The 24,553-nt window shown below is 54.0% G+C and overlaps 1 protein-coding gene across 4 annotated transcripts in view; it reads left to right on the forward strand.

Moving 5' to 3' along the window:
* Nucleotides 1-8,124: 8,124 nt before the first annotated feature.
* SOGA1 (suppressor of glucose, autophagy associated 1) overlaps nucleotides 8,125-24,553 on the forward strand; it is a 71,512-nt gene continuing 55,083 nt past the window's right edge. For 2 of the 4 annotated variants that reach the window (XM_053890272.1, XM_053890273.1), the window contains exon 1: nucleotides 8,125-9,181. In XM_053890272.1, the coding sequence (XP_053746247.1) occupies nucleotides 8,507-9,181 (675 nt within the window). In that variant the 5' untranslated portion in view covers nucleotides 8,125-8,506. The remainder of the gene's footprint in view (nucleotides 9,182-24,553) is intronic. The other 2 variants (XM_053890274.1, XM_053890271.1) reach the window with 2 other exon arrangements.

Raw genomic sequence — 24,553 nt, forward strand, 5'->3', positions numbered from 1 at the left:
AGGTATTTTCCCCATCTTTTTCATTTATTTAATATACATATATATACACACTTTCATAAATACATCATATCATGTATAATTTTATGAAGTGGCTTTTCCACTTAACAAATGAGAATTTTCCAATGACATTCAGTACCTCTTGAACACACGATTTTTAATGGTTACATATTATTTTATCATAGGATACATATCATTCATTCCTCAACTGTTGGACATTTTGTTTACTTCGAATTTTCTGTAATTATAAGCAAAACTGTAATGAAATTCCCTGTTCATAAATCTGATTATATCCTTTATGATAAATTTCAAAAGTTGACCGCTGAGTCAAAGGGCATGCACTGAGTTCTTGATAATGTTTCCAACAAGGCTTCCCAGTGCTTAAAGCCGACCCATCTCAAGGCATCTTTAGGGAAGCTCAGGGTAACGTATTTCTGATCATCAATCACAGATAAAGAAATTACCACTCAGAAAGGGAAGAGACTTAGCACAGCCACACAATAGTATAACACAGAGGTTACAAGTACAGGCTCTCGAGTCAGGGAGTTCAAATCCTGGTTTTGCCACTTACTTGCTGTGTGACCCTGGGCAAGTTACTTAACATCTCTGTGCTTCGGTCTCCTGTGAAATACTAATATCCACCACACAGGGCTGTTGTAAGAGTAAATGAAGATAATGCCCGAGGAACTAGGATGCTGGGGCGTCTGGGTGGCTCAGTCGGTTAAGCGTCCAACTCTTGATCTCAGCTCGGGTCATGATCTCAGGGTCGTGAGATGAAGCCCCGTGTCGGGCTCCGTGCTGAACGTGGAGCCTGCTTGGGATTTTCTCTCTGCACCCCGCTCCCCCAAGAACTAGGATGCTGAGCCCAGCCTCCATTACCGATTTGGTGAGATAAGCCACAGTGGCTGGTGTTTCATAGCACTGGGTAAATGACAGTGCTTATTGCCTTTCCCCCACACTGCCTCTGAGAAGTCCAGGGCTCAAATTCCAGACAAGTGGCCACTTAGGCTCCACCTGGGCTCCTCTGGGACAGATCGTCACTCCATCACTCAGTGTGTGGAAGAAGTCGCTCAGTGGGGAAGAAAACGGCAGGAACTGTGGAAGAGTGTACTCACGCTGCAGAACCTTGGCTTCTGGCAACCTCCACCAGCCTGTCCAGCTGTCCGATGGTTTCCTTAGTGCATCTCCCAGACTCTCCCCAGACAGAGGGCCACTTCCAGAACCAACTCTTCCACTCGGAAGTCTGTCCGAAGCAGCTTTAGCTCGGCACCCTGGTCCCCCAGCAGTGGCTGGCACGTCTGCCCCAGTCGGGCTCGAGGCCCTCCTCCCCGGCTCTTATACCTCCCCAGAGGGCGGCAGGTCCTGGCCCTGTGCCCGCTCCCGTTCCAGTTGGGAAGCCTGGCAGTGATTATCGTCCATCAGAAACTCAAATCCCATAAACACACACAAACAAGACCTTGTCACCCTCTGGCCCCAGCTCTGCCCTCACCAGCCCAAAGAGAGGGAGGACACTGAACTTCTTGGCTCGTAAACTCCTCTTACCACACCTATGCCTGAAGCCCACCACTAGGAACCTATCTTTATTGGGTACAGACGCTATAAGAAAAGGCAATGCTGTGGGATTCTCCATCCATCACCCCATGTTGTAGGGCTCTGCCCTGATACTCCCCGATCTCAGATAGGGTGGTGATTCTTTCCTCAGTGGCCTGTTGTGAAAGTAGGTGAGATCACGCATGGGAAGCCCAGTGCTTGGCACACAGTAGGTGCTTTGTCCACGTGGGCTGCCTTTCTGTCCCTGGCTCACAGTAGGATTCAGTGAATGCTGTGTTGTTGAATCTCAGAACCCCAAGTTGGAAGTGGCTTCAGCTGACCCCAGAACAAGCAGTCTCCAGCCAGGGCAGTATCCCCTGGAAAGTATCTCCACCAAGTGGTCTCCTGGCCTCTACTGGGTGGGTGAGCCCACTGGCTCAGGTGGCCCACTTCATTCTCACACAGCTGAAAGAGATCCCCTCTGCTGGGCTTTGTGGAGGGGACTTGAGTTCCTATCAGGTCTCCTGGGACAATGCCCCCTCCAGGAAGGGGGGGATGAAGAACAGACTTGTATTATGGGGAAAACAGGCAAGTGAAGGGGCCTGTTGCTACCTCAAACATGGCTGTTGCAATATGTGTTTAAACTATAAATGGTTCAGGGGTCACATGTCTGGCTCTCCCAACCTTATTTCCCCCATGCTGCATACCCGAACCACTGGGCACTGGGCACTTTGAGAAGCCAGTGAGATTCGCCTTGCTGTCCCATTCTTTGTCCTCATGTCCTGGAAAACCTAGCATGTGACCTGTCAGGAGCACCAGTTGCCAATAAGAGGCCCCTAAAAGCTTCTTGATGGGATTCTCGGTGCCAGAGTGCCAGACATCCCAGCCCTGCCTCCAAGCTTGCCTTTTCCTTTCTTTTCCAGACCACACGCCGCCTCTTTCAGAACTCTGATATCCTTGCCAGGAAACAATTTGAATGTCCAGAAAAAAGGGGGAAAGGTTAAGTGACCCTTGGAACATCCACTCTGTGGATTTTTTCTAAGTATTAAAAGTAATGTTTGCAAAGAGTTTGTAAATGAGTGGGGAAATGCCTCTGCTGTCCTGAGGAGCAGGAGAGGGGAGGGGCAGAAGAGAGGGGGACAGAGGATCCCAAGAGGGCTCCATGCTGATAGCTGCGAGCCCAATGCAGGGCTTGAACTAATGAACCGTGATATCATGATCCTGTTAAGTGAAAAAAGGCAGGGAGGACGTGCCGCGTGGTTTCAGCGATGCGAAATACACCTGAGGACTTTAGGAGAAAAATGATCGGGGTCCCTTCTAGAAAACTCCCCATGTTCGCTGCACAGACTGGCTTCACTTTGAACCTCAGTTAGCTTCCTACGATGGCCTGACACACCCCCTCGCGTGTCCTGGGAAATCTGATTTCTGTTCTCTGAGATCTAGGTCTGTGCCCTCCTCGGTCTCCTCACTCTCACCTGGCGACTTAATTCTCCACCGAGAAAACAGAAGCCAGCTGCCAGCCGTCCCCTCACCTTCCGGACAGAAGCCCCTGCATCTCATCCATCTCTAAAGGCCCTCGCTCCGTTCAGAAGCCAGGCCCCTATCACTGGATCCGTCTGTCTCCCCTTTTCCATCCCGGCTGCGTCCATCTCTCGCTTGTCTGTTCTCTCTGCCTCTCTCTCTCTCTCCATCTCATGCGACAGTCCCTCCCCCACTGCTCCATCTCTCTTCCTCCTGCATTCTGCCTCCGTGTCCTGTTCACTCTTCAGTCCACTCCCCTGGGCTTCTGCCCCCACCACCCCTGCTCTTGGCGAGGTCCCCAGCAGCCTCTGAGTCGTGCTGTGCAGGGAGCACTCTTCTGCTCTCCTCTTCCTCCAGCTTCTCCGCCACTTGACAGTCTGGTCTAGTGTCTGGGCCTCCGGACAACACATTGCTGCCCGTTCTCTCCTACCTCACTGGCTGCTCCCTCTCTGGCTTTTTCCTTTTACCCATGTTCTAGACTAGCAATTCTTTTTTTTTTTTTTTTTTAATGTTTTATTTACTTTTGAGAGAGAGAGAGTGAGGGCAGGAGAGGGGCAGAGAGAGAGGGGGACAGAGGATCCAAAAGACAGCACAGAGCCCCCACACAGGGCTGGAATCCACAAACTGTGAGATCATGACCCGAGCCAAAGTTGGATGCTCAATCGACTGAGCCACCCAGGTGCCCCTAGAAACAGGAATTTTTAACTTCCTGCTTGTGAGCCAGTTTTTCTTCTCTCTATAGATGCTCTCCCAACATGACCTCACCTGGTCCCATGGATTTAAATATTGTCCAAATGCTGATAACTCTTCATGACTCCAGACCAAGTAGAGTGATCTGTTTAAAACACAAATTAGATTCTATCATGCCCCTGCTTAGAGTCTCCAATGAGACATGCCTTGGCTCTTCTCCAACTTTAACTTGTCCTTTACTGTCCATCACCCATCAAGTCTAGTCACATTGACCTTCTCACTTCCTTAAACACCTATCAAGCTTGTCCCTCTTCCAGAGTCTTTGCCCTGGCTGTTTCCTCTGTCTGAATTCTCTTACTCTGGCTCTTTGAACAACTCAGTGTAAAATGTATTTATACACATATTTATTTAAATACACATGTTTATTTAATTTTGAGAAAGAGAGTGCAAGCAGGGGAGGGGCAGAAGAAAGGGGAACAGAGGATCCTAAGAGGGCTCCATGCTGGCAGCTGCGAGCCCAATGCAGGGCTTGAACTAATGAACCATGAGCAGCCTAATTTTTAGGGCTTTAAATTTTTTTTAATTTTGATTTAATTTAATTAAAAATTTTTTTAAATGTTTATTTACCTTTAAGAGAGAGAGAGAGCACAAGCAGGAGAGGGGAGAGAGAGAGGGAGACACAGAATCTGTAGCAGGCTCCAGGCTCTGAGCTGTCAGCACAGAGCCCGACGTGGGGCTCAAACCCATGAACCATGAGATCATGACCTGAGCCGAAGTTGGACGCTTAACCAACTGAGCCACCCAGGCACCCTGAATTTAATTTAATTTTTAATTTAAGTTTTAATTTTAGAGAGAAAAAGAGCATACAAGCAGGGGAGAGGGGCAGAGGGAGTGAGAGAGAGAGAGAGAGAAAAAAGAGAGAGAGAGAGAGAGAGAGAGAGAGAGAGAGAGAATCCTAAGCAGGCTCCACACTCAGCATGGATCATGACCTGAGCCAAAATCAAGAATTGGAAGCTCAACTGACTGAACCACCCAGAAGCCCAAGGCTTTTTTTTTTTTTTTCTAATAACTCAGTTTAAATATCACCTCCTCAGCAAGGCCTCCCTGACTACACTATTTAAAGCAGTTTCTCCTATTAATTCCTCTAATTTTCCCTCAGCCAGTGACTTGTTTCTTTCATAATTTGTATAATGAAAAAAAAAAAAACAAAAACCCTTTCGTTACAAAAAAAATCACCTCCTCTTTGATCCCTTCCAGGATTTAGTCTCCATTCAGTTTCATCAATTCAGCACCTCGAATGGGAGGAAATAAACTGATTTTTCTACTGGGTAACCAGCATCATTTCTTACAATCTGATATATAATTCTTATAATCATTTGATGCTTCATTCCGTCTCGAGTAGAACTTTAGGCATCATACACTGTGTGTCCGAGCTGAACATCACCCATTAGTGTGGCACAACAGACTCTGAAGTCGGATGACCCTGGGTTCCAGTCAGTCTCAGCTCTGCCACTTCCAAGCTATGTGACCTTGGACAAGCATTCCAGTTATCCATGGCCGCGTAACAAACTACCCCAAAACCCAGTGGCTTAAAACAACAATATTTATTTTGCAGTTTGGGACTGCTCATTTCTGCTCTACTTGGCGTTGGCTGGGACAGCTCTAAGGCTGGGGGCTGGATCATCTGAAGGTTCACTCTCTCCCATGTCTGGTGGCTAGCAGGGACCTGAGCTGGAGTTGCTGGCTGGAACACCTTCATTAACCTCTCCACGAGGCTTGGGCTTCCTCCCAATGTGGTAGCTGGGTTCTGAGGTGAGTGGACTGAGAGAGAGAGGGCAAGCACGAGCGCATGAGAGAGCGCCAAATTGTCTTTTAGGAGCCAGCCTTGGAAGTCCCGGTATCACTTTTGCCATTCTCTATTGGTTGAGGAGGTCACAAAGGCCTACTCAGGTTAAAGGGGAGAGAATATAGATCCCGTGGCTCAACTGTAAGAGTGTCAATGCCGCACTTAAAAGGAGGGATTGGATGGGCTGCGTATTGCTGTGCCTATTTTTGGAAAATGCAATCAGCCACCAGAAGCTCCTAGCCTTTCCGAGATCCTCTACTGAAGTGCTGAGCGGGGAGCCCGGCATAAGTGAGTGCCCGACGGTCAGGAAGCTGCAGACAGACAGTCTCCCTGCCGGCATGTCACCAATTCTGGACTCCCAGCAAGTCCAGGTTTTTCTGGTCTGAACTAAGTCTGAGTCCAGAGCCCCTTCCTAGGCCCCACACCACCTCTGGAGCCCTCCCCACCAGGGCCATGTTGCTGGGGCTACACTGTAGATTCATGGCTCCTCAAATCCAAAGAACTTCGGAGCAGGGAGGGCCCTCAGCCTGCTTCTCAGCCATCAGGGACCCAAGCAGGATATGTGGTAGAGCCAGGACTTGGGCCCAGGTCCAAGTGGGAAGATCCAGGCCACTCTAATCTCAGGGCCACCAGTGTGGCCACAGGTGTGTCAGGAGTGGCTAAGCTGGCCTGGGTCTAGCATGTCACCTGCCTGCATTCACACCATCCAACATCTCCAGACCTACATAATGCATAGAGGAGAAATGGAAACACAGAGAAGATAAACCATCTCTAAGAACTCTATAGCATCTTTGTGCCAGAAAATGACCAGCTTACAAGAAATGGAGGCATCAGAGCTGAAAGGACCCTCACACTAGACCAGGTGGGGACTCTGAGGCCCAGGAGGTGGGAAGGCTTTGCCCCTGTGCCACACAATACCACCTAGGGGTATTTTATGTAATGAATCAATTGTGGCCCATCTCCCCCCCATACTCTAAGCTCCATGAGGTCAGGAATGTACCAAGGACAAGTCCACTCATTGTCCTATTTGGTGCCTATGGACTAGGTGAGTGGACGGTCAGTGGGAACAGGGGAGCTGTGCCTTGTCAGGAGGGAGTAGGAATACTTTGCAGAGAACTTGCTAGGTGGCCCTGCTCCATGTGTCTCTGTGGGGCCACTTGGAGGAAAAATCTGAGGGCGGAGGGGGCACACACACACACACACACACACACACACACGGACATATGTAGATCAGGGCGAAGCCATGCCTCAGGTGAGAAGGCATACCCCAGTACTCACTGCTGTTAGGGACGTGGGATAGAAGCGAAGAAGCAGACCTGGTGCCACCTGAGTGTCAAGGGCAGGGGAGGTGAAGAAACAGAATTGGGGGAGTGGGGGGATGGGGGGCAGGAGAGGAGGTGGAAGGAAAGGAGGGAAGGCAGGAACGGGGATGGGGTGGGAAGAAGAGGATGCAGAGAGGTAAACACAACCCTGCCCCCCTCTCCAGGTGACAAGGGGGTGCCTCTCTGAGGGGTGGGTGCCCACCCGGGGGCAGCCAGCCGAAAGACTTAAAACTGCCTGGGCCGGGCGGTGGCTCCACCAGGAGTAGCAGCCGCAAGGAGCGGGGGAGGGGAAGGAGGCGGGGAAGGTGTGATCGACACAGGAAAATCTACAACAGGGCCAGAAGCACAGCCCTGGAAGGAAAGAAAGGAAACCACCAGAGCCAGTGCTCCCGGGCTGTCCCGGGTTGTCCCGGTTGCCCTGGGGAGAAACGTGTGGGGATCAGGGTAATTGTCCTCAGTCCGTGCCAGCCCCTACCGGGGTCAGAACCTACTCCCAAAGCATCGCTGGTCTGACACCTCATAGTGGGCAGCCTCCATTTTAGCCGTGCAGAGCCTGAAAGCGGGCCGGGGTTGGAGGGAGTATGTCTGAGATTCCCGCTTGTCAAGGTGTACAGAGCTGGGCGTGCACCTAGGGCTCCACGGTCCCTACGTCTGTAAGAGGGAAGCGGAGGTCTAAGAACCAGAGCACGCCCTGAAGGTGTGAGGTTTGCGTTCCATCCCAGCTCCGCCGATGACTTCGCGCTAATCGCGTGTCTTCCCTAGACTTCAGTTTACGCATCTGTACAATGGGATAATTGGTCTCGCTTTGCAAGGTTGAGGGGGGCGGAGTCCGCGCACGCTCCGCACAGCCGCGAGGGGCGAGGCACCGGCGGTGTATATGGATGCTGGCTCCTGCGATCTGAGGTCCGCCCGGCCTCTGCCTGGGAGTCCCCTCGCTCGCCGCTCCCGCGGCCCCTGCCCGGACGCTGGGCGCAGGGGAGACTCGGCCGGGTGCGTTCCCCAGGCGGGCAGGGGAGGGGGCGGCGGCAGAGCGGAGGAGGACGGAGCCCGGGCCGCGGCAGCCCAGGCCCGCCTGACCCTCGAGGGGGTCGCTGTTGCCTCGCAGATCCCTCCCTCGCTCGCAGCCTGTGTCCCTCCCTGCCGCTCCCGCCGCGTCCGCCTTTTGTTCGCGGAGCCGCGCGCCCCCGAGCCGAGGCGGCTGGGCGGGGAGCTGGCGGGGCTGCGCGGGGGGCGGGCCGCGCCGGGCGGAGCCGGGGCCCGGGCCGCTGCCGGACTCGGAGCCCGAGGGAGCGATCGGCGCGCAGGCAGCCGAGTCCCGGGCGCACTCCGGGGGCGCGGCGAGGCCGAGGGGGCGGGCGCCGGGCGGAGCCGGAGCCGCAGCCGGGGCGCCTGGAGGCGATCGGGCCGCTCTCTCCGAGCTCAGGGCAGCGGAGAGCCGGTGCGGCGGGGGTCGGGGCCAGAGCGCAGCCCCGGGGCTGAGGTGGGCCGAGAGGAGCCGCGGTCCGAGGGCCCGGAGCGGCGCCGGGACCCTCCCCAGGGGCGCGGAGGCCGGGTGGGCCCGGGCCATGCGCGCCGCTCGCTGAGGCCAAGGGAGGCCGCGATGGAGGTGCCGGTGGGGGAGCCCCCGGCCCGGGGCTGCGGTCCCCCGCCCGCGCCCGCCCCGGAGAGGAAGAAGAGCCACCGCGCGCCGTCGCCGGCCCGGCCCAAGGACGTGGCCGGCTGGTCTCTGGCCAAGGGCCGCCGAGGCCCAGGCCCCGGCGCCGCAGCCGCCTGCAGCGCCGCGTCCTCCGCGCGGCCCGACAAGAAGGGGCGCGCAGTGGCGCCCGGGGCGCGGAGCGCGGGGACGCGAGTGGCCGGGGTCCGCACCGGGGTTCGCGCCAAGGGCCGCCCGCGCCCGGGCACCGGGCCGCGACCGCCGCCCCCGCCGCCCAGCCTCACCGACAGCAGCTCGGAGGTGTCGGACTGCGCGTCGGAGGAGGCGCGCTTGCTGGGCCTGGAGCTGGCGCTGAGCAGCGACGCCGAGTCCGCGGCCGGGGGCCCGGCGGGGGCCCGCACCGGGCAGCCGCCCCAGTCCGCGCCGCCAGCACAGCAGCCCCCGCGGCCGCCCGCCTCCCCCGATGAGCCGTCGGTGGCCGCGTCGTCGGTGGGCAGCAGCCGCCTGCCACTCAGTGCCTCGCTCGCCTTCTCCGACCTCACCGAGGAGATGCTGGACTGTGGGCCCGGCGGCTTCGTGCGGGAGCTGGAGGAGCTACGCTCGGAGAACGACTATCTCAAGGTGGGGGCGCTGGTGGGGGGCGGAAGAGGGAGGCCCCGGGAGGTGCGGGTTGTGACGGCCCCAGGGGCCTGAGGCACCAGCAGGCCCACCGTCCCACTGAAGCCGCTGGGAAAGGGGGCCTGAATCCTCGGAGACTACCCTGGGGCTCCCACACACCTTGCCTCCCTTTTTTGTCTGGGAAACCGTCTCCTGAGGAGGACCCTAGATGACGAGACTGGCCAAAGGGCCCTGATTTTGGAGGGAGGGAGGCATGAGAAAACTGCTTTGGAAGATGCCTGGATGCATTACTTGGGGTGAGGGGTGGGTAGCCAGTGAGGGGCTGAACCTCTGTCCTTCAGCTGCTTAGAACCCCCCCACCCGCAGGCCAGAAGCTAGGCCTTGGGTGGCTCTCTTTTCCGGGACAGGTATCGGTGTGCACTTCTGCCAGGGAAACCCATGGCTGTCCCCTGCCAAGGAGAGGCCAGAACACCATGCTGAGTCTTTACCCAGGGCTTTCCTTGCTTCAGGCCTGTCCCCGCCTGCCTTTCAGGGTGGGTCCCATTTGAAAGCATGACATCTGGGAACATCCCCTTGGCTAGAGTCCGACTTCCGCCCAGTCTAACGGTCCCGCAGCCTGGGAGGATGATGTCGTGGGAGAACTGGTTCAGAGGCAGCTTCCTAAATCCCAGGATGTTGTCTTCTGCTCTTGTCTGCCCGGTACACAGAGGTCCCCACTGGCCCCTCATGGCCAGTGCCCTTGGCCTTCCCATGTTCCTGGTGAGAGGAGGGAAGCTGTCCATCTGAAAGCCGCCTTCCCTCTGAGCATCTGGGGCACCTGAGCGCTTCCCCGGAGAGCAGACCTATCTTGCCTTCACCCTTTCAGTGAACATGTGCACCTACTGGGTGCTGGCCAGTCTCTGTGTGCCCACTGCTTGGTACTGTAGCAGCTTTATAGAATGTGCTGGCCTTGGCTGGGAAGACTGAAAGCTTCATGGGCTTTCCCACCACTGGCTGAGCATGGTTTTGGAAGAGGCTGAAATGTTACCTACTACTCTCATCAGTTGATGGCCTGGCACCATATCCAGAGCACCCTGGCCAAGAGCCACAGAATCAACATCACTCTGCTGATTTATGTCTGCCTGGGAACACTTAGCTTTGGCCCAATAGGTTTCTCTCTCATTAGACTTTTGGGGTCTTGCTCAACTGTGTCTCCTCTGCAGCATGTGTTCAGTAAATACTTGTAGAATAAAAGGACAGGGCCTGTCTGAATCAGCATAATCCACCCCTTCAGCCTCTCATCTTTCCCCAAGCCAGGTCTCAGCCTTCTCATCTATTAAATGGGAGGGTAAGTCTTCCCAAAGGCGCCGTTCACTGTTGACAATTGAAGGTTCGTTCAGTCAGCTCTCACAGTGTTCAGAAGCCCGTAGTGAGGAGAGGACAAGTGGAGGGTGGGTGGAACAGAGACAACCGAGAAAAAGGCCTGGTCCTGCCCTCTTGGTGCCCTGAGCTGCTTCTGGCACTGCCTGCCTAAGCTGCTCTGAACTCACACCCTGAGCTCCTTACTCCTGCTTCCTGCCCACACTGTTTGTCCTGGCGAGGGAGATGGGCCATGGAGCTTTGCCTCAGAATCTCCTTGTGTACCAACCCCTGTGGGTTCCTGTCCCAGGAAGTCATCAGGCAAAGCTCTGGAGTCTGCCTGGGCCAGCTGTGACTCTTAAGGTGGGCAGTAATCCCAGAAGGCTGGGGGTTGAGCCCAAGGTCTCACAGGGGCCAGGGCCTGGCTGGGCACCTCCCATTGCCTAGGCTGACACTAGACCACGTTTCCATCATTCATTCAGTACTGCAGGCTTCATGCGCAGACCTCAGGCTACTATTGGATCCGGGGTCTGTGGCTTCCTGGCTGTGTGAACTCGGGCAAGTTACTTACTATCTCCAGACCTCAGTTTCCTCATTGTAAAAAAGTATATCCCACATCTTCCAACCTTAAGGGTTAAAGGAGATAATGTTTGCAAACACCTCTGGAGTGCCTGCCTCAGATGAGGGCAGTTGTGATCACTGCTGTTTCCCAGTGGTGTGTGACACGTTTCCAGAGGCACCCATCATGTTCTCAGTGGGGCTGGGGGCCTTCAGGGAGGCCAAGGACTGGAGGGTGACATGCAGTCAGCTGAATAGGACCTAGATAAGAACATTCCGGGCTGAAGGAAGTGGGAAAAAGTGTGTTGACTTCGAGGGATAGTACAGAGACTGGAGAGAGGGAGGAGGTTGGGCGGCGAGGTGAGCAGGGCCAAACTGTGCAGTTCTTGCCGCGTGCACTTTGGGTTGGTCCCTCTAGAGCTTTGTTTGATCCAGGTGCCAATCTCACAGAGGCGAGATGAAAATCTAGAGACTGGGCATGTGGACCATTAAGTGTAGTGGCTGTCATGGGAGGTGTTTTGTTCATTCTACAGATGGGTTAACTGTGGCCAGAGAGAGGAAGGCACTTGCTCTGGGTCCCTGAGCCGGTTCTCCAGACAGCCAGGGCTTGGAGTAAGAGTGTATTATGCTCTGTTTTTTGTTTGTTTGTTTGTTTTTAAAGTATATTTGTTTTGAGAGAGAGAACCAGCAAGGGAGGGGAAGGGGGTGGTCAGAGGATCTCAGGCGGGCTCTGCGCTGGCACCAGAGGGCCCAACACGGGTCTCAGACTCACGGACTGTAAGATCATGACCTGAGCCAAAGTTGGACGCTTAACCAACTGAGCCACCCAGGTGTCCCAAGAGTGTATTGCACTTTTGACGTGTTTCCTGCCCCTCTGGGCCTCTTTGCTTCCAAGATGCACAAACTGAGTTACCAGGAGAGGACTTTAGATCCCCAGTGTGTCCCCTGCAGATTACATGCTACCTGGGTTGAGTCCCAAGTCTGGTGGGGCCCTGCTTGGGTTCATCTCCCAGTGCTGGGGGCCCTGGGACCTGTCTACCATGGAAGGAAGGCCTCACTGGTGGTGGCTGATCTCCTGTTGCTAGAGGCCTGCCCTGGGGCCCAAGCCGGGAAAGTGTAAATGGGGCAGCTGCCTCTCCATCAGATGATAGGGGCTGCTACGGAGAAGAGAGTGAGCTTGCTGTCACTTGAGTTATTCAAACAAAGGCTGGGTGACCTTGCATGTTTGGATGAAGATGTAGGGTTTGTGGAAAGCAGCTTGTAAACTGTACAAAACGTTGGTGGTTGTGATTAGAAGGAAGATTCAGGGAGGGATTTATGGGGTGGCTGCAGCTGAGCTGCCTGACCTCAGGATCGATTCCAGCCAAGGAAGTCTGAAGATTATTAACTTTCAAGGTTCCAGGATTCTAAGATGCAGCTTTAGTTGCAGAGCAGATACAATGACTGCATTTGACCTTCAAAACCCTGGTAGTCTCAGGTCTTCCTCCCCATCACCGCTAACTGTTGTCCATGTACCATGTGGTGAGGACATGCTGAGAACCATCTGAGTGTAGATGGAAGAATCTGAGAGTTGAGGCCCAAAGACCTGGCTTTCAGATCTGACTCTGCCATTTACTGTGTGGCTTTGAGCAAGTCGCTTGGCCTCTCTGAGCTCCTTTTTTTCATCTATATAATGAAGATGATGGAACCTACCCAGGCAGCTTCATAGGATTGTTTTCAGGAACCAGGGAGGTATGAATAGACAAGAAAACGTTTTACAAGCAGTGAAATCCCACATCTCTTGGGGGAACTGTTGTCTTTGTTAGCCAATGAGCAGACAGGACGTCCGTGTCTTTATTCTTGGGGGAGCTGGGAGAAGCCAGGAAGGTGGGTCCCCGTAGCTTTAGGATGTGAATAAATCAGGAGCTGCTTCCAGGGGGACAGGAAGGTGTGATCACATTCCATGCTGCCCTGCTCCCTCCTTGGAGGGTCTAGGTGTGAGTGAAGTACAGCCAATCTAGATGTCAGCCCAGGAGAGGAAGCATCCGTCCTCTACCTCTAGTTCTCATTGTACATTCGGGTAAATGGAGGCCCCAGGTCACGGCCAGGATTCCAAACCTGGTTGGACTAACTCTAGGTCCTGTTCTTTCTATAGCATGACTGGAGCAGTGAGCTTTTAGTTGCTAACGGTGTGTCTAGTCTGGGACACAGGTTGGTTAGAGGGATCCTGCTGTGTGCCAGGCTCTAGGCTAAGACTTGTTGGGAACAAGTAGAGGTAACATAGGCTGGGGCGGGGACCTGGAGCCTGCAGGCAGGCGGCAAGGGACATGTACGTGCATGCGTGTATGGGAATATGTGCCTTGCACCTGTGCAGCGCGTGATTGGGACAAGGGGGATGTGAGGTACCGGAGGAAACGATGGGGGTTTGGATCCAGCCTTAAGGGTTAGTTAATGGTTAGGCTAGAACTCAGGGAGCTGGACTATTAGAAACGTTCTGGGGATCCCCCCCAGACCACTGATCCCTGGACTTCTGTGGCTCTTGCCTCATGAATGCTATCCCCTGTTGATCGCTTCCAGTGCGCTAGGCTCTGGGTTAAGTAAGCCCTTACTCCTCACAGCAACCCTGTGTTGAGGGTTCTGACGTCAGATCCATTTGGCAGATAAGGAAACCAAGAGGCTATGTAAATGTGCCCACGATTGCGCCGTGGCTGTACTTAGGAACCTCACTAGAGAACCCTAAGGAGCTCCCCTTGTGCCATTGCTCTTCCACCCTCTCCCATGCAGGAGGTGGCCTGTGCCTCTGAGTTTCACAGAGCAGAGTTCTTGCCTGGATTTGTCAGTTACAAGCTGTGTGATGTTGGGTGAGATACTCAGCCTTTCTGAGCCTCTGTTTCTTCTTCTGTAAATCGGGGGATAAGCATGCCTGCCTCAGGGTCATGGGGAGCCTTTCGAGTGTGGTGTGCAGTAAATGTTAGTGCCTGTCTCTGTTGTCCCTTTTCCTTACCTGCTTCTCCAGGCATTCATTCATTCATTCATTCATTCATTCATTCATTCATTCAACTGATACGTTCTGAGAGCTGCCTGGCTACCAGGCCAAGTGCCAGATGTTTTCTCAGCTCTTCTCAGCTTCCAGAATCTGTCGCTGGGTTCGGGAGGGGGGTTGGTCATTATGGTCAGCAAAGCTCCCGCCTGGTCCCTGCCCTGAGTCCCAGCCCCCCAAGTGGCAGCTGAGAGGGGGCCTGGAAGAATCTTCTCTGAGACCTGGGTCTTTAAGAATCCTCAGCGGTTTGCCTGTCCTTAGGGGGAGGCGGGCAGCTCCAGCGAGATGGAAAATGAGATGGAAAATATGAGGCCGGCTGCTGCGGAGGCCTGGGGGGACCGCGGAGCTCCCAGGGCTCCCAGCATTCCTCACAGAGGGGCTGGGCCTGTGTCCCCGGGCACACTTGTCGAGCACACACAAACACACGTACGCACAGCGCATGCTCAGAGATCCACAGCCACTCATATGCGTGTCACATACACATCCAGTGACACACACATAGGTTGTATGCTTCCAGAAGCACACCTCATGATGTGTCAGAGAGGATACACTCTCAGAAGGACACAAACCTATGCAGATACAAAATCTGTCTCCTCATACACACACAATACCAGACGCGACAAACTCACACCATCTAGAAGACCCCTGGCTCAGAAACACCCACTTACACACGCACACATCTTACCTACCCAGACATACTTGGCTGTGTCCCAGATGGACACACAGCTTTGAGACACCCTCAGACGTATCGGAAATACACATACATATGCAGGCGCACACACAAACCCACGCAGACTCATTACACACAGGCGCCAGCATCCACGCAAATCCAGAGATCCGCTCCTGCCAGGCGGGCACAGACAAGCTCATCACCCAGATGCTCACCCTGTCTCTTCCACAAAGAGAAGGTGGAGGCCCTTGCACACTTACCTTTATCTGGGGCTCAGACGCACACCCAGGAGATACACAGACACAAGACACATAGCCACGTACACATAAGCAGGGACACGAGCAGAGCGCACTCAAATGTCAGGCCTGTAGCATTTGCCCTGGGGAACCAGAAACTCGCAAAACAGGATCCCAGACACACACACACACACACACACACACACACACACACACACGTGCCCGCGTGCGCACGCACACACGCACACACACACAGGCTGTGATAGTTCACCCACACAGAAATACAGGAAATCCTGGTCCCTGTCCTCTGGAGCTGGTGTGTACAAACGACTATGTTCAGCTACTCCCAAGGTTCCTTCCACAGGGCTGCTGGGAATGGTGAGGAGTGTGGCAGGGGCTTGATTTGTAACGGCCTGGGTCTGGCAGGTCACTACGTCAGGAGAAGCTGCACCAAAGGCGCTCGGGCGCCTGATGCCCAGCACTTGGGCCTGGGCCCAGTGGGCTGAGAGAAATGGAGCAATTGTCAGGCCTGCCCACAGAAGAAACACTGCCCAGGGGCAACTCCCTTCTAATCTCCTTGGAATTTCCGGCTTGCCCTCATCTCCCTCCTCCTCCCCTTCCCCCTTTGCTGGGGGCTGTGGAGGGCCATGCCACTCCCATCTTTGAAGGGTGCCCATTTCTGCCTGGGAAACAATGAAGGAGGCCAGGATGAAGGAGGTTGGAGGAGATGTGGATGCTCAGAAGAGGGTCCTGGAAGACTTCCTGGAGGAGGGGGCATTAGAGCTGAGGAGTTAGCCTTGAGTGGCTGCCTCTGGGTCCAGCTGCTGGGATGGTGCCTGGCACCTCGTAGGGACTCAATAAATATTTGTTGTGTGATTGAATGAAAGGTAGTGATCAAGGTCTGTAGGTGGTCTGTGGGCTTAAAACAGAAGAGCTGGAGGGAATGGTGGGTGTGAGCAGGGGTCAGGGAGAGGCTGGGAAGGAGAGTTGGGCTTGCTCGGGAAGGGCCTCAAATGCCAAGCTGAGCTGAGGTGCTGTGAACACTTTGCTGGGAGGGGGCCATACAGCAAGGCTAGTAGCTGCCCCCTTAGAGTGTGCCTCTCGCCCTAGACGCAGGAGTCCAGAGTGGGAGGAAAGGAAGGCTCTGTGGTCTCATTTACAAATTCCATGTTTGGGGTCAAGTCTAGGGCCAAACCTTGCTTTGTCCTCCCTATGCATGGTCTCCATGTGAAAATCCCCTCATCAGGCCTCAGTCTTCTTGTCTGTAAAATGGGAATCGAATCCCTTTTTGCAGGGCACTTAGGAGGATTCGTGTTCAGGTACATGGTGCATCCAGTACCATCCTGAGCACAGAGGAAGAGAAGGAGCCCTACATCCTGTGTGGCCTCCAGAGGAGAGGAAATTCCCCAGGGGAGGGGCTCGGCTAAGTTCCAAGCAGGGGCCTGACCAGCAGCCAAGGTTATTGCTAAGGTCATTCCCCTCATAGCACATACACATGACCTCATCTGTGGTCATATTCTCTGCCCTCCGGTGCCAGAAGGAACTTGGGGCTGGGGTGGGGAAAGAGCCAGAGACTCCAGGGTATTCTGGGACAGGCTGACCCTGGCCTTCACTGGAGGCCCGCAGGTCAGTACCGTGTCTGCATTCTGAGCAGATAGGGCTGGCTTCCCTGAGGAATGGCAGGGAGTCAGAGAAGGTGGGAGCAGCAGGACAGCCCTTCCCTTCTCTGGGGTCCAAGGTGGTTGAGAGCACTGTAGGCTTGAATCCTGGCTCTGCCTTTTCCTCTATCAGCTTCCCCTTTACGAGGCTCAGTCTCCTCACCTGAAAATTGGGGATGCTGGCAGTGCTCACCCTACAGGGTTGCGGTGAGCACCGAGTAAGGGAAAGCATGTGTGTAAGGATTAGTGGGGGCCTGGCTCATTGTAAGGACTCGGCAGCTATCCGCCCTCACTGCTTACTGGCAGACTGGGGTCTGTAAGCCCTGGTCCTTGAGGCAGAGGTTGCGTCTGGCTCTGGGTGTGAGTCTTGGCCTGGAGCAGGGGCCTGGGAGGTGTGCGTGGAGCTGAACTGCATCGTGGAGATCCCCAAACACTTCTGCCCCTTGCGTTCCCCCTTTCTCTCCCATCCCATGTCGGTCTTCTCTAGACGGCCAGTGCTGCATACTCTGTAACCTGGGGATACTCCTTTGCCGGTGGAGGATGACTTTGGGGTCCCGCATTCTAAGATCAAGGTGAATAATCTCCTGTTGCCTGGGCCACAAAGAAGCACAGGCTCCAGTGGAAAAATAGTTTGGGGTCCCACAGCTAGGCTGGCTCAGCTAAACATCTTTCTGCTAGTTTGCCCCAGATCTGCTTGGGATCTTCTGGGTCAGCTGCATCAGCCTCTCCCCTCCTTGGCCTTGGCCAAGTGCCTGGGCAGCCTGTGTGGTTCTGCCTCCCTCAGCCTCAGCTCACCTCGCTCCACCCAAGCTCCCTTGTGTTCCTCACACCCAGGTCTCAGTCCCTGTGCTCTTCCCACCTGGGGGGCCTTTGTGCTTAAGGTTCCCTCCCCTTTCTGTTTGTTTCCACCTTCCTGCGCTCAGCTCCAGGCCAGGCCCCCGAGTTAGACATCCAGGAGCTTTCTATAGGCTCCTTGGGGACATTTACCTCAAGAGTAATTAGATTATTAACTGGGTAATTACAAGTTGCCCATCGGCCCCTCCCCCATGTGTTCTGCGTGTAGACAGGGACCTTGCCAGGGTGGGACCTAGCCCCTTCCTTTCACACAGGTGTAAATTGAGCTCAGAGAGGCTAAAGGGCTTGGCAAAGGTCACACAGCCTGGAAATGGCAAGAGGCAGAAGGATGGGAGGTCTGGTGGTGCTCGTTCCAGGGTGCCAGGCAGGGCGATGGCCCAAACAAAGGCTTGGAGGCGGGAAATGGCTGGGGTGTGCAGAAGCTTCAGGTTGTGTGGCCTGGAGTCAGTCTTCCTCTCTCCAGCCTCACTTTCCCTCCCCAAGAGTCTCTGAGCCCTGTTCTGTCCCTGCTCTGAGATTTGGCTGCAGCCCAGAGGCCGTTTGGAAGATGTTTTAAACACATCCAGATCCAAATGCTGCCTTCCTTCCTGTTCACACAGAAAGGACAAGAGGGACATCGTCAGGCGCTCCCACTGTGAGCGCCTCCCCCCACCCCCAAAAAGGCGGATGTCTCCCTATTCTGTTGGGTGAGGCCTGGAATGGGCCAGTGACAAGCCAGGCCTGGCCTTGGTGGGAGATGGTCTCCAGGTATATTCTCACCCCAAACACACACATACGCACACACCCCTCCCCTCCAGAGGGGGTGTCTGTGGTTTCAAGCAGAGAGCTGTGTCAGATTTGGGAGGCACGCTCCTGACTGGCTGTGGAGCCTTTATCTTCTTGAGCCTCTGTTTGCTTGTTGGCAAAATGGGCATAAAGTAATAGCACGTGCCGCAAAAGGACTGGTAGCATGAGATAATGGAAATTCAGGCAGAGCTCAGCCAGGTGTTTGGCACACAGAAGCTCCTGTAAGTATTAGCTATTATTGTCACTGTTGTCCCATTATAGAGACTGGTCTAGTTTACAGGAGCTCAAACTGAACTTGAATCCTGGCTCAGCCACTTTAGTGTGGGACCTTAGAGAACACTGTTGACCTATTTGACCTTGGTTCCTCACCAGGCAGTTGAGGGGGGCAGGGCTGGGGATACAGTGAGACAACGTGGCACAGAGGGAGCGCTGTTGTCTATTTTTATTTACTGGTGTTGGAGGGGCAAGTCCAAGATCGCTGTCTTCCTTAATGACCCAATGGGTCACTGGGACGAGGCAGCCTCTGTGCCAGCTGGAGCAGGGGCATTGGTGTGGTATGGCCATACCTGGCTGGGCATCCTGGCCCTCCTCTAGGACTTTTGACCCTGACTATCCCCAAACTGGAGCCCAGCTTTCATCCAAGGAGGCTAAGCTGGATTGAGCTCTGGGCTAGGAGGCAGGCATGCAGAGTCCCTCTCTGCTTGACTCTGGATGCTCTGGGGCGGGGGGTGGGGGCGTGCTCATCCCTCTCGAGGCCTCAGTGTCCCCGTCTGTCCCCCGCCCCCCACCTTGCTGCTCCCAGAATCTTTGCTTTTGAGTGGGGAGGGAAGTGGCGTTTTGCAGAGCCTTCTGCGTTCCTTGGGGTCCAACTGCAATGATCTCATCTGGAGCCTTGACAGACCTGGGGGACCGACAGAAGGGATAGCAGATGGCGGCCCTAGCCTCTCGGGGGGCTGGCGTGCTGCCCCTGTGGCCACTGTTGGCCCACCCTGCAGGTCAGCCCTTCTGGACCGGGGTGAGTGCCCCAGGCCAGAGCCAGGCTGGCAGATGGGCAGGCAGCCTGGGCTTTAGCCCAAGGGAGGGACCGTGGTGGCCGGGGCGGTGTGGGAGAAGGCTGGCCAGGCAGAGGCTGCTGTTCCTCCATGGAATGGTTGCTACCCTACAGAGGGAGAGTTCTGGGTGCTTTAGCTCGGCTCTGTCATTCTTCCTGGGTCTGCCTGCCCATCGGCCTATCAGGTCCCTGGAGCCAGAGGAGGAGATGACATATTTGAGAATGTAACTTGGGAGTTGGTAGGAGGGAATTTGAGGCCCGCTACCAGGATCCCAAGCCCCCGTGGGCATTAGGTTCACAGAGTCACAGAATTAGACTTAAACATAGCACCACTGACTAGAAGCAGTTTTCTGCAGGGCAGGGGAACAGGATGGTAATCTTCCCCTCTTAGGACCCCTTTGTTAATCCGGCAGCTCTTTATTGAGCTGTTCCTTAATGTGCCAGGCACTGCGCCAGGTCCTGCCCTCCTGAAGCTCACATCTTAGTGGCAGACTGACATTCCATAAGCAAACAGATCAATAAGGAAAATAATTCACATCACAGATAAGCCTGTGACACATTCCGTGAGAGAACGTGGACACGATGGGCTTGGAGGGGTCTTGGAAGGCTTCTCTGAGGAGGTGGCATTTACGTGGAGGCTTTAAGCAGGAGGGGAGCCCGTAGTGCAGAGACGCAGGGAGGGAAGTCCAGGCAGAGGGACCTGCTGGGGCAGAGGCTTCGTGGTGGGACAGGCGAGGTGATTTCTGGGAGAAGAGCCGATGTGGCTTTTGTCTTTTGTCTTGCTTTTGGATCAGGTGATTTACATACAGTAAGGTGAGTTTTGGCAGAAGCGTACAGCTCTGTAACCCATCACAGTCCAGACATGGACCCAAAAAACTCCTGGGCTCCTTTCTAGTCCATTCCTCCTCCCCCAGCCTCCCACAAACACTGATCTGTTTTCTGTCTCTGCGGTCTTGCTTTTTCCAGAATGTCATGTAAAGGGAATCCTGCAGTGGCCTGCTGAGCCTGGGTTCCTACACCTGACGTAACGGGTTTGAGCTTCATCCACGTTGTTGCCGGTCTCAGCAGTTTATTCCTTTTTGTTGCTGAGTAGTATTCCGTCACATGTGTGCCACCGTTTATCCATTCAGCCGAGGGACATGTGGGTTGTTTCCAGATTTTGGTGATCATTGGAGAGTTTTAAACAGGAGAGTGACATGGTTACAACAAAACAAAACACTCCATGTACTAAGTGGAGAACAAATTAATGGGGAAAAAACTGGCCATCCTCAGGGTTAAATTCAATGATCTGGTGGTGAATCTGGCTGTCTATACATACTCAGTAATTGCTCATTACAAAAAAGGCTGTGCCTTGGGGCAGCCAGGGAGGCTTCTTGGTGGAGGTGGCACGTGAGGTGGAGGGGGAGGCAGAGGTGGGAGACATACAGAATGGAAGGAGGCCCAGGCAGTACAGGGTCCCTTCGGGAGCTGGTTGTGCTGAGACACTGGCTCCCTGTGCCTGACTCAGCCTTGGTATTCCAAGGAGGTCTGTGGGACTCACATCAGAGTTCCCTGGGGCTGCTGGGTGAACCCGAGCCCTGTGGGGGCTGACACTCTTGGGTGGGAGGTAGCTGGGGACCTCTGCTGTGGTATAGTTTCTTCCTTGGTGACTGGTAAGAAGTGATCTCCTCCTGCCTTCAGGAAGCTTCTAACCCCCTGCTTCCATCCCTGTTCCCTCAGGGCTGGCTGGCAGCTGTTGCTGGGTTCACATCACTCATTGCCACTTCCTGTGTTTCTGCAGAGGGGCCTCGAATTTGGTCACTTTCGTCTCCAGCCCTTCAGGTCAAGAGACTACTCACCATCTACTCCTAATGACCAGTTTTATCAGATGGATCGTCTGGAGTCACTTACAAGTGTTCCAGTGGGCCCCAAACCTAAACTTCCCCCTCTTGTCCTCATTGTACAAAGATTTATCATCGTATATTTGTGTAGGTTTCTTGTAGAAAACATTCTGTCCTGCAATATTTATTTATTTATTTATTTTAAGGTATTTTTTTGGTAACGTTTATTTATTTTGAGAGAGAGCGCACAAGTGGAGGAGGGGCAGAGAGGGGGACGGAGGATCTGAAACAGGCTTTGCGCTGACAGCAACGAGCCCAATGCAGGGCTTGAACTTACAAACTGTAAGATCGTGACCTGAGCAGAAGTTGCATGCTCAACCGAATGAGCCGCCCAGGTGTCCCTCTTTCCTGCAACATTTAAAATGGGGCTTGAGGGGCACCTGGGTGGCTCAGTTGGTTGAGCATCTGACTTCAGCACAGGTCATGATTTCACGGTTCATGAGTTGGACCCCTCATTGGGACAGTCTGCAGCCAGCACAGAGCCTGCTTCAGATGCTCTGTCCCCCTGTCTCTCTGCACCCCTCCCCCGCTTGCATGTGCTCTCTCTCTCTCAAAAATAAATACACATTAAAAAATAAAATAAAATAAAATAAATGTGGCTTGAAGGCCGAGCTCTGCTTCTCTAGCTTTATGCCCTGGTGGGGAAGAGAGGGGGTCTGGGGGGCCAAGTCAGACCCCACAGATGAGGCACCTCTGGAAGGAACACAGGCTATGTATTATTTTGTGCCACAGACGCCTTTAAGCTCTCCGCTGAGAATAATTCTCAGAATAATGTTTTTAAGTGTTTAAAACACAAATGAAACCAAATATATCACAATTATCGAAAGATACTTCTAAGTTATAATAATATAGTAAATATATGTTTATTAACTCATCAGATCTGCTGACCGGTCTATTAACCAGTGTAGTCAGTGCAATTTCAAAGTACTGATGAGAGTAAACACCATTTTGACACTTCTGCAATTGTTACATGATAGGAAAATATCTGTGATTTCTTTTGGTGGCAAACTTAGGAGTATTGCTCATACAACTATGGCTTATCCAGAATAGAAGGAAATGTTAATTTTTAGTTAGAGGCTGGTGGAAGTAAAGATATGCTATTTTTCCCCCTTCCCATCCAAGTCGATGAGTTCCCTGAATTCTGGTGCAGACGAAAGAATCTGAGGTCTGCAATCTGAGTCCTGCTTGGAGGTCTCTCGGTGTGAGTTTGGGCACAGCCCACCTTCCCTGTGCTTCTCTGCAGTTCTCCGTCTCTAGAACAGAGGTGGTGGTTCCTGTCCTGCCTGTCCATGGGGTTTTGTGAGGACCCATGAGATGATTCAGACGGAATGTCTTTGTAAACTGTGAAACCCCGTGCTGCCATGCAAGGTCTCGCTATTATTAGCAGTAGTGTGAGCTCATGTTTGGTCCTCTGGCCCAAAAGGGACCAAGAGACTCTTCCTGGCCAACTCCTCCAGGATTCCTGGGAACTAATCCATTTCAGGGAGCGGGTCTGCCTCTGAGAGGCTGCTTCCTGCAGGCTGACCTCATGGATCATCTGGAGGGTGTGTAGGGGGATGGACGGAGATGCACTTTGTGGGCAGGGAGTGAGTGACTAAGCAGGAGTTCCCTGGGTAGAGAGACCCTGCCCAGGCTCTCCCTGACTCTTTGCAGCTGACTTGGGGCTGGGATCAGGAGAGCTTGCCCACCCTGGTCTGTGGAGAGAGACTGGGCAGGGCAGAAGCCATACTCATCCTTCTAGTCAGACATCTACCGGTAGACAATGATGTGTGCCTGTCCTGGGCCATGCTGGGGATCAGACACGGGTGGGACCTGGCACCTGCCCTCCCCCCAGCTCTTGGGGAAGATAGAGTTGAAAGCAGACAAATGCAACCTGAAGTTGTTAAGTTGTTAGCACAGAGAAGAATGGAGTTCAGAGTGTGTGGTTTGGCCGGTGGGGGGGGGGGGGGGGGGTGGTGATGGAGAAGGAGAGAATGTTCTGGAAGGATGACATAAATTAGGAGTTAGCCTGGCAAAGGCCATTCCAGCAGAGGGACTAGCCCAAGCAAACCTGGAAGTAGAACATGGTTAAGGTCCTGTTTCCAGCTCCACCATTCCCTTGCTTGAGCAGCTCTAGGAAATTTCTGAGCCTCAGTTTCTCATCTGCAAAAAGGGAACATCTTCAATACCAACCTCACAGGGCTGGGAGGAGGATCACATTATTGCACATGTATGCATTGCCTGGTCATTCATGAGCTTCCCCATGGTAGCTTTCTTTCTTTTTCTTTCTTTCTTTTTTTTTAAGATTTTATTTTTAAGTAATCTCTATCCCCAACATGAAGCCCGAACTTACAACCTTGCGATCAAGTCATATGTTCTACTGACTGAGCCAGCCATGTGCCCTGAGATGGTAGCTATTTTCTAGTCCTGGCATAGCGGGACGTCGGGGGTGGAGGATGCAGGGGTGGGGGGCAAGACAGGAATAGGGAGGAGACCAGGGGCAGCTCCGGTTCCAGGTTAAGGGGCTTGGACCTAATGCAGAGAAGCCAGTGGGAAATAGTGGAGGAGACAGAAAGTGACCAGCTTTTTTTCCAAGTTATCTCCAATAAACAGGAATTTCCACTGTAATTAGAGCAAAATAAACATTTTCTATAAAGACTACTCTGGCAGTAGGCAGGGTACCCCGTTCCTATTCTCTATTCCTGTCCTACCCCACCCCCTTTCCCAGTCCTAAATAATCAGGCTGAGCTTCAAGGGGAAGAGCAGTCAGCTTGAAGGAGTGGCCACAGGGGATGGATGGCATTGACCTGGCAGGCCATGCCAGGTCTGAGCACCTTTCCCCGGCTTCTTTAGGCTGGCCTTTCTGACTGTGGGGTAGAGAATCAGGGCCCCCAGTTTCTGAGGTGGGCACTGCTGGCCTTTTCCTATCTGCAGGGGAGGATGAGGTTTGGGGTTCCCCACCATTGTTGCGGAGGGGGGGTTTCCAACAATCTTGCTGTGCAGCCACTGGGCCTGTTGAGTCTGGTGGGGTTTGATCCCTTCCTCCTGCTTCCACATGGATGGGGGTCTGGGAGGGAGGAGAGGAGCAGGAAGGCCCCTGAACTGTCTGTGAGGGAGTTGGGAAGGCTGAGCTCCCCTCCCTAGCCCCCAGCTCTGTCAGTTGGTTCGGACTGTCATTGCAGGGCTTTGTAGGGCCACAGGCTGGGACTGTTGGACTGAGCAGCCCTGGAGGATTCGGTAGCTCAGTGGGGTCTAAGAACTTCTGGAGTGAAGCAAGGTCCTGCCCTCCCAGCTCCCCTCCCTATGGCCTAGCAGGCCCTTTCCCTGGCCCCACCTCAGGCCCAA

Source organism: Panthera pardus, unplaced genomic scaffold (genome assembly GCF_024362965.1).
Source record: "Panthera pardus isolate Hobbes unplaced genomic scaffold, ASM2436296v1 HiC_scaffold_25, whole genome shotgun sequence".
NCBI classification, from domain to species: Eukaryota; Metazoa; Chordata; class Mammalia; order Carnivora; family Felidae; genus Panthera; species Panthera pardus.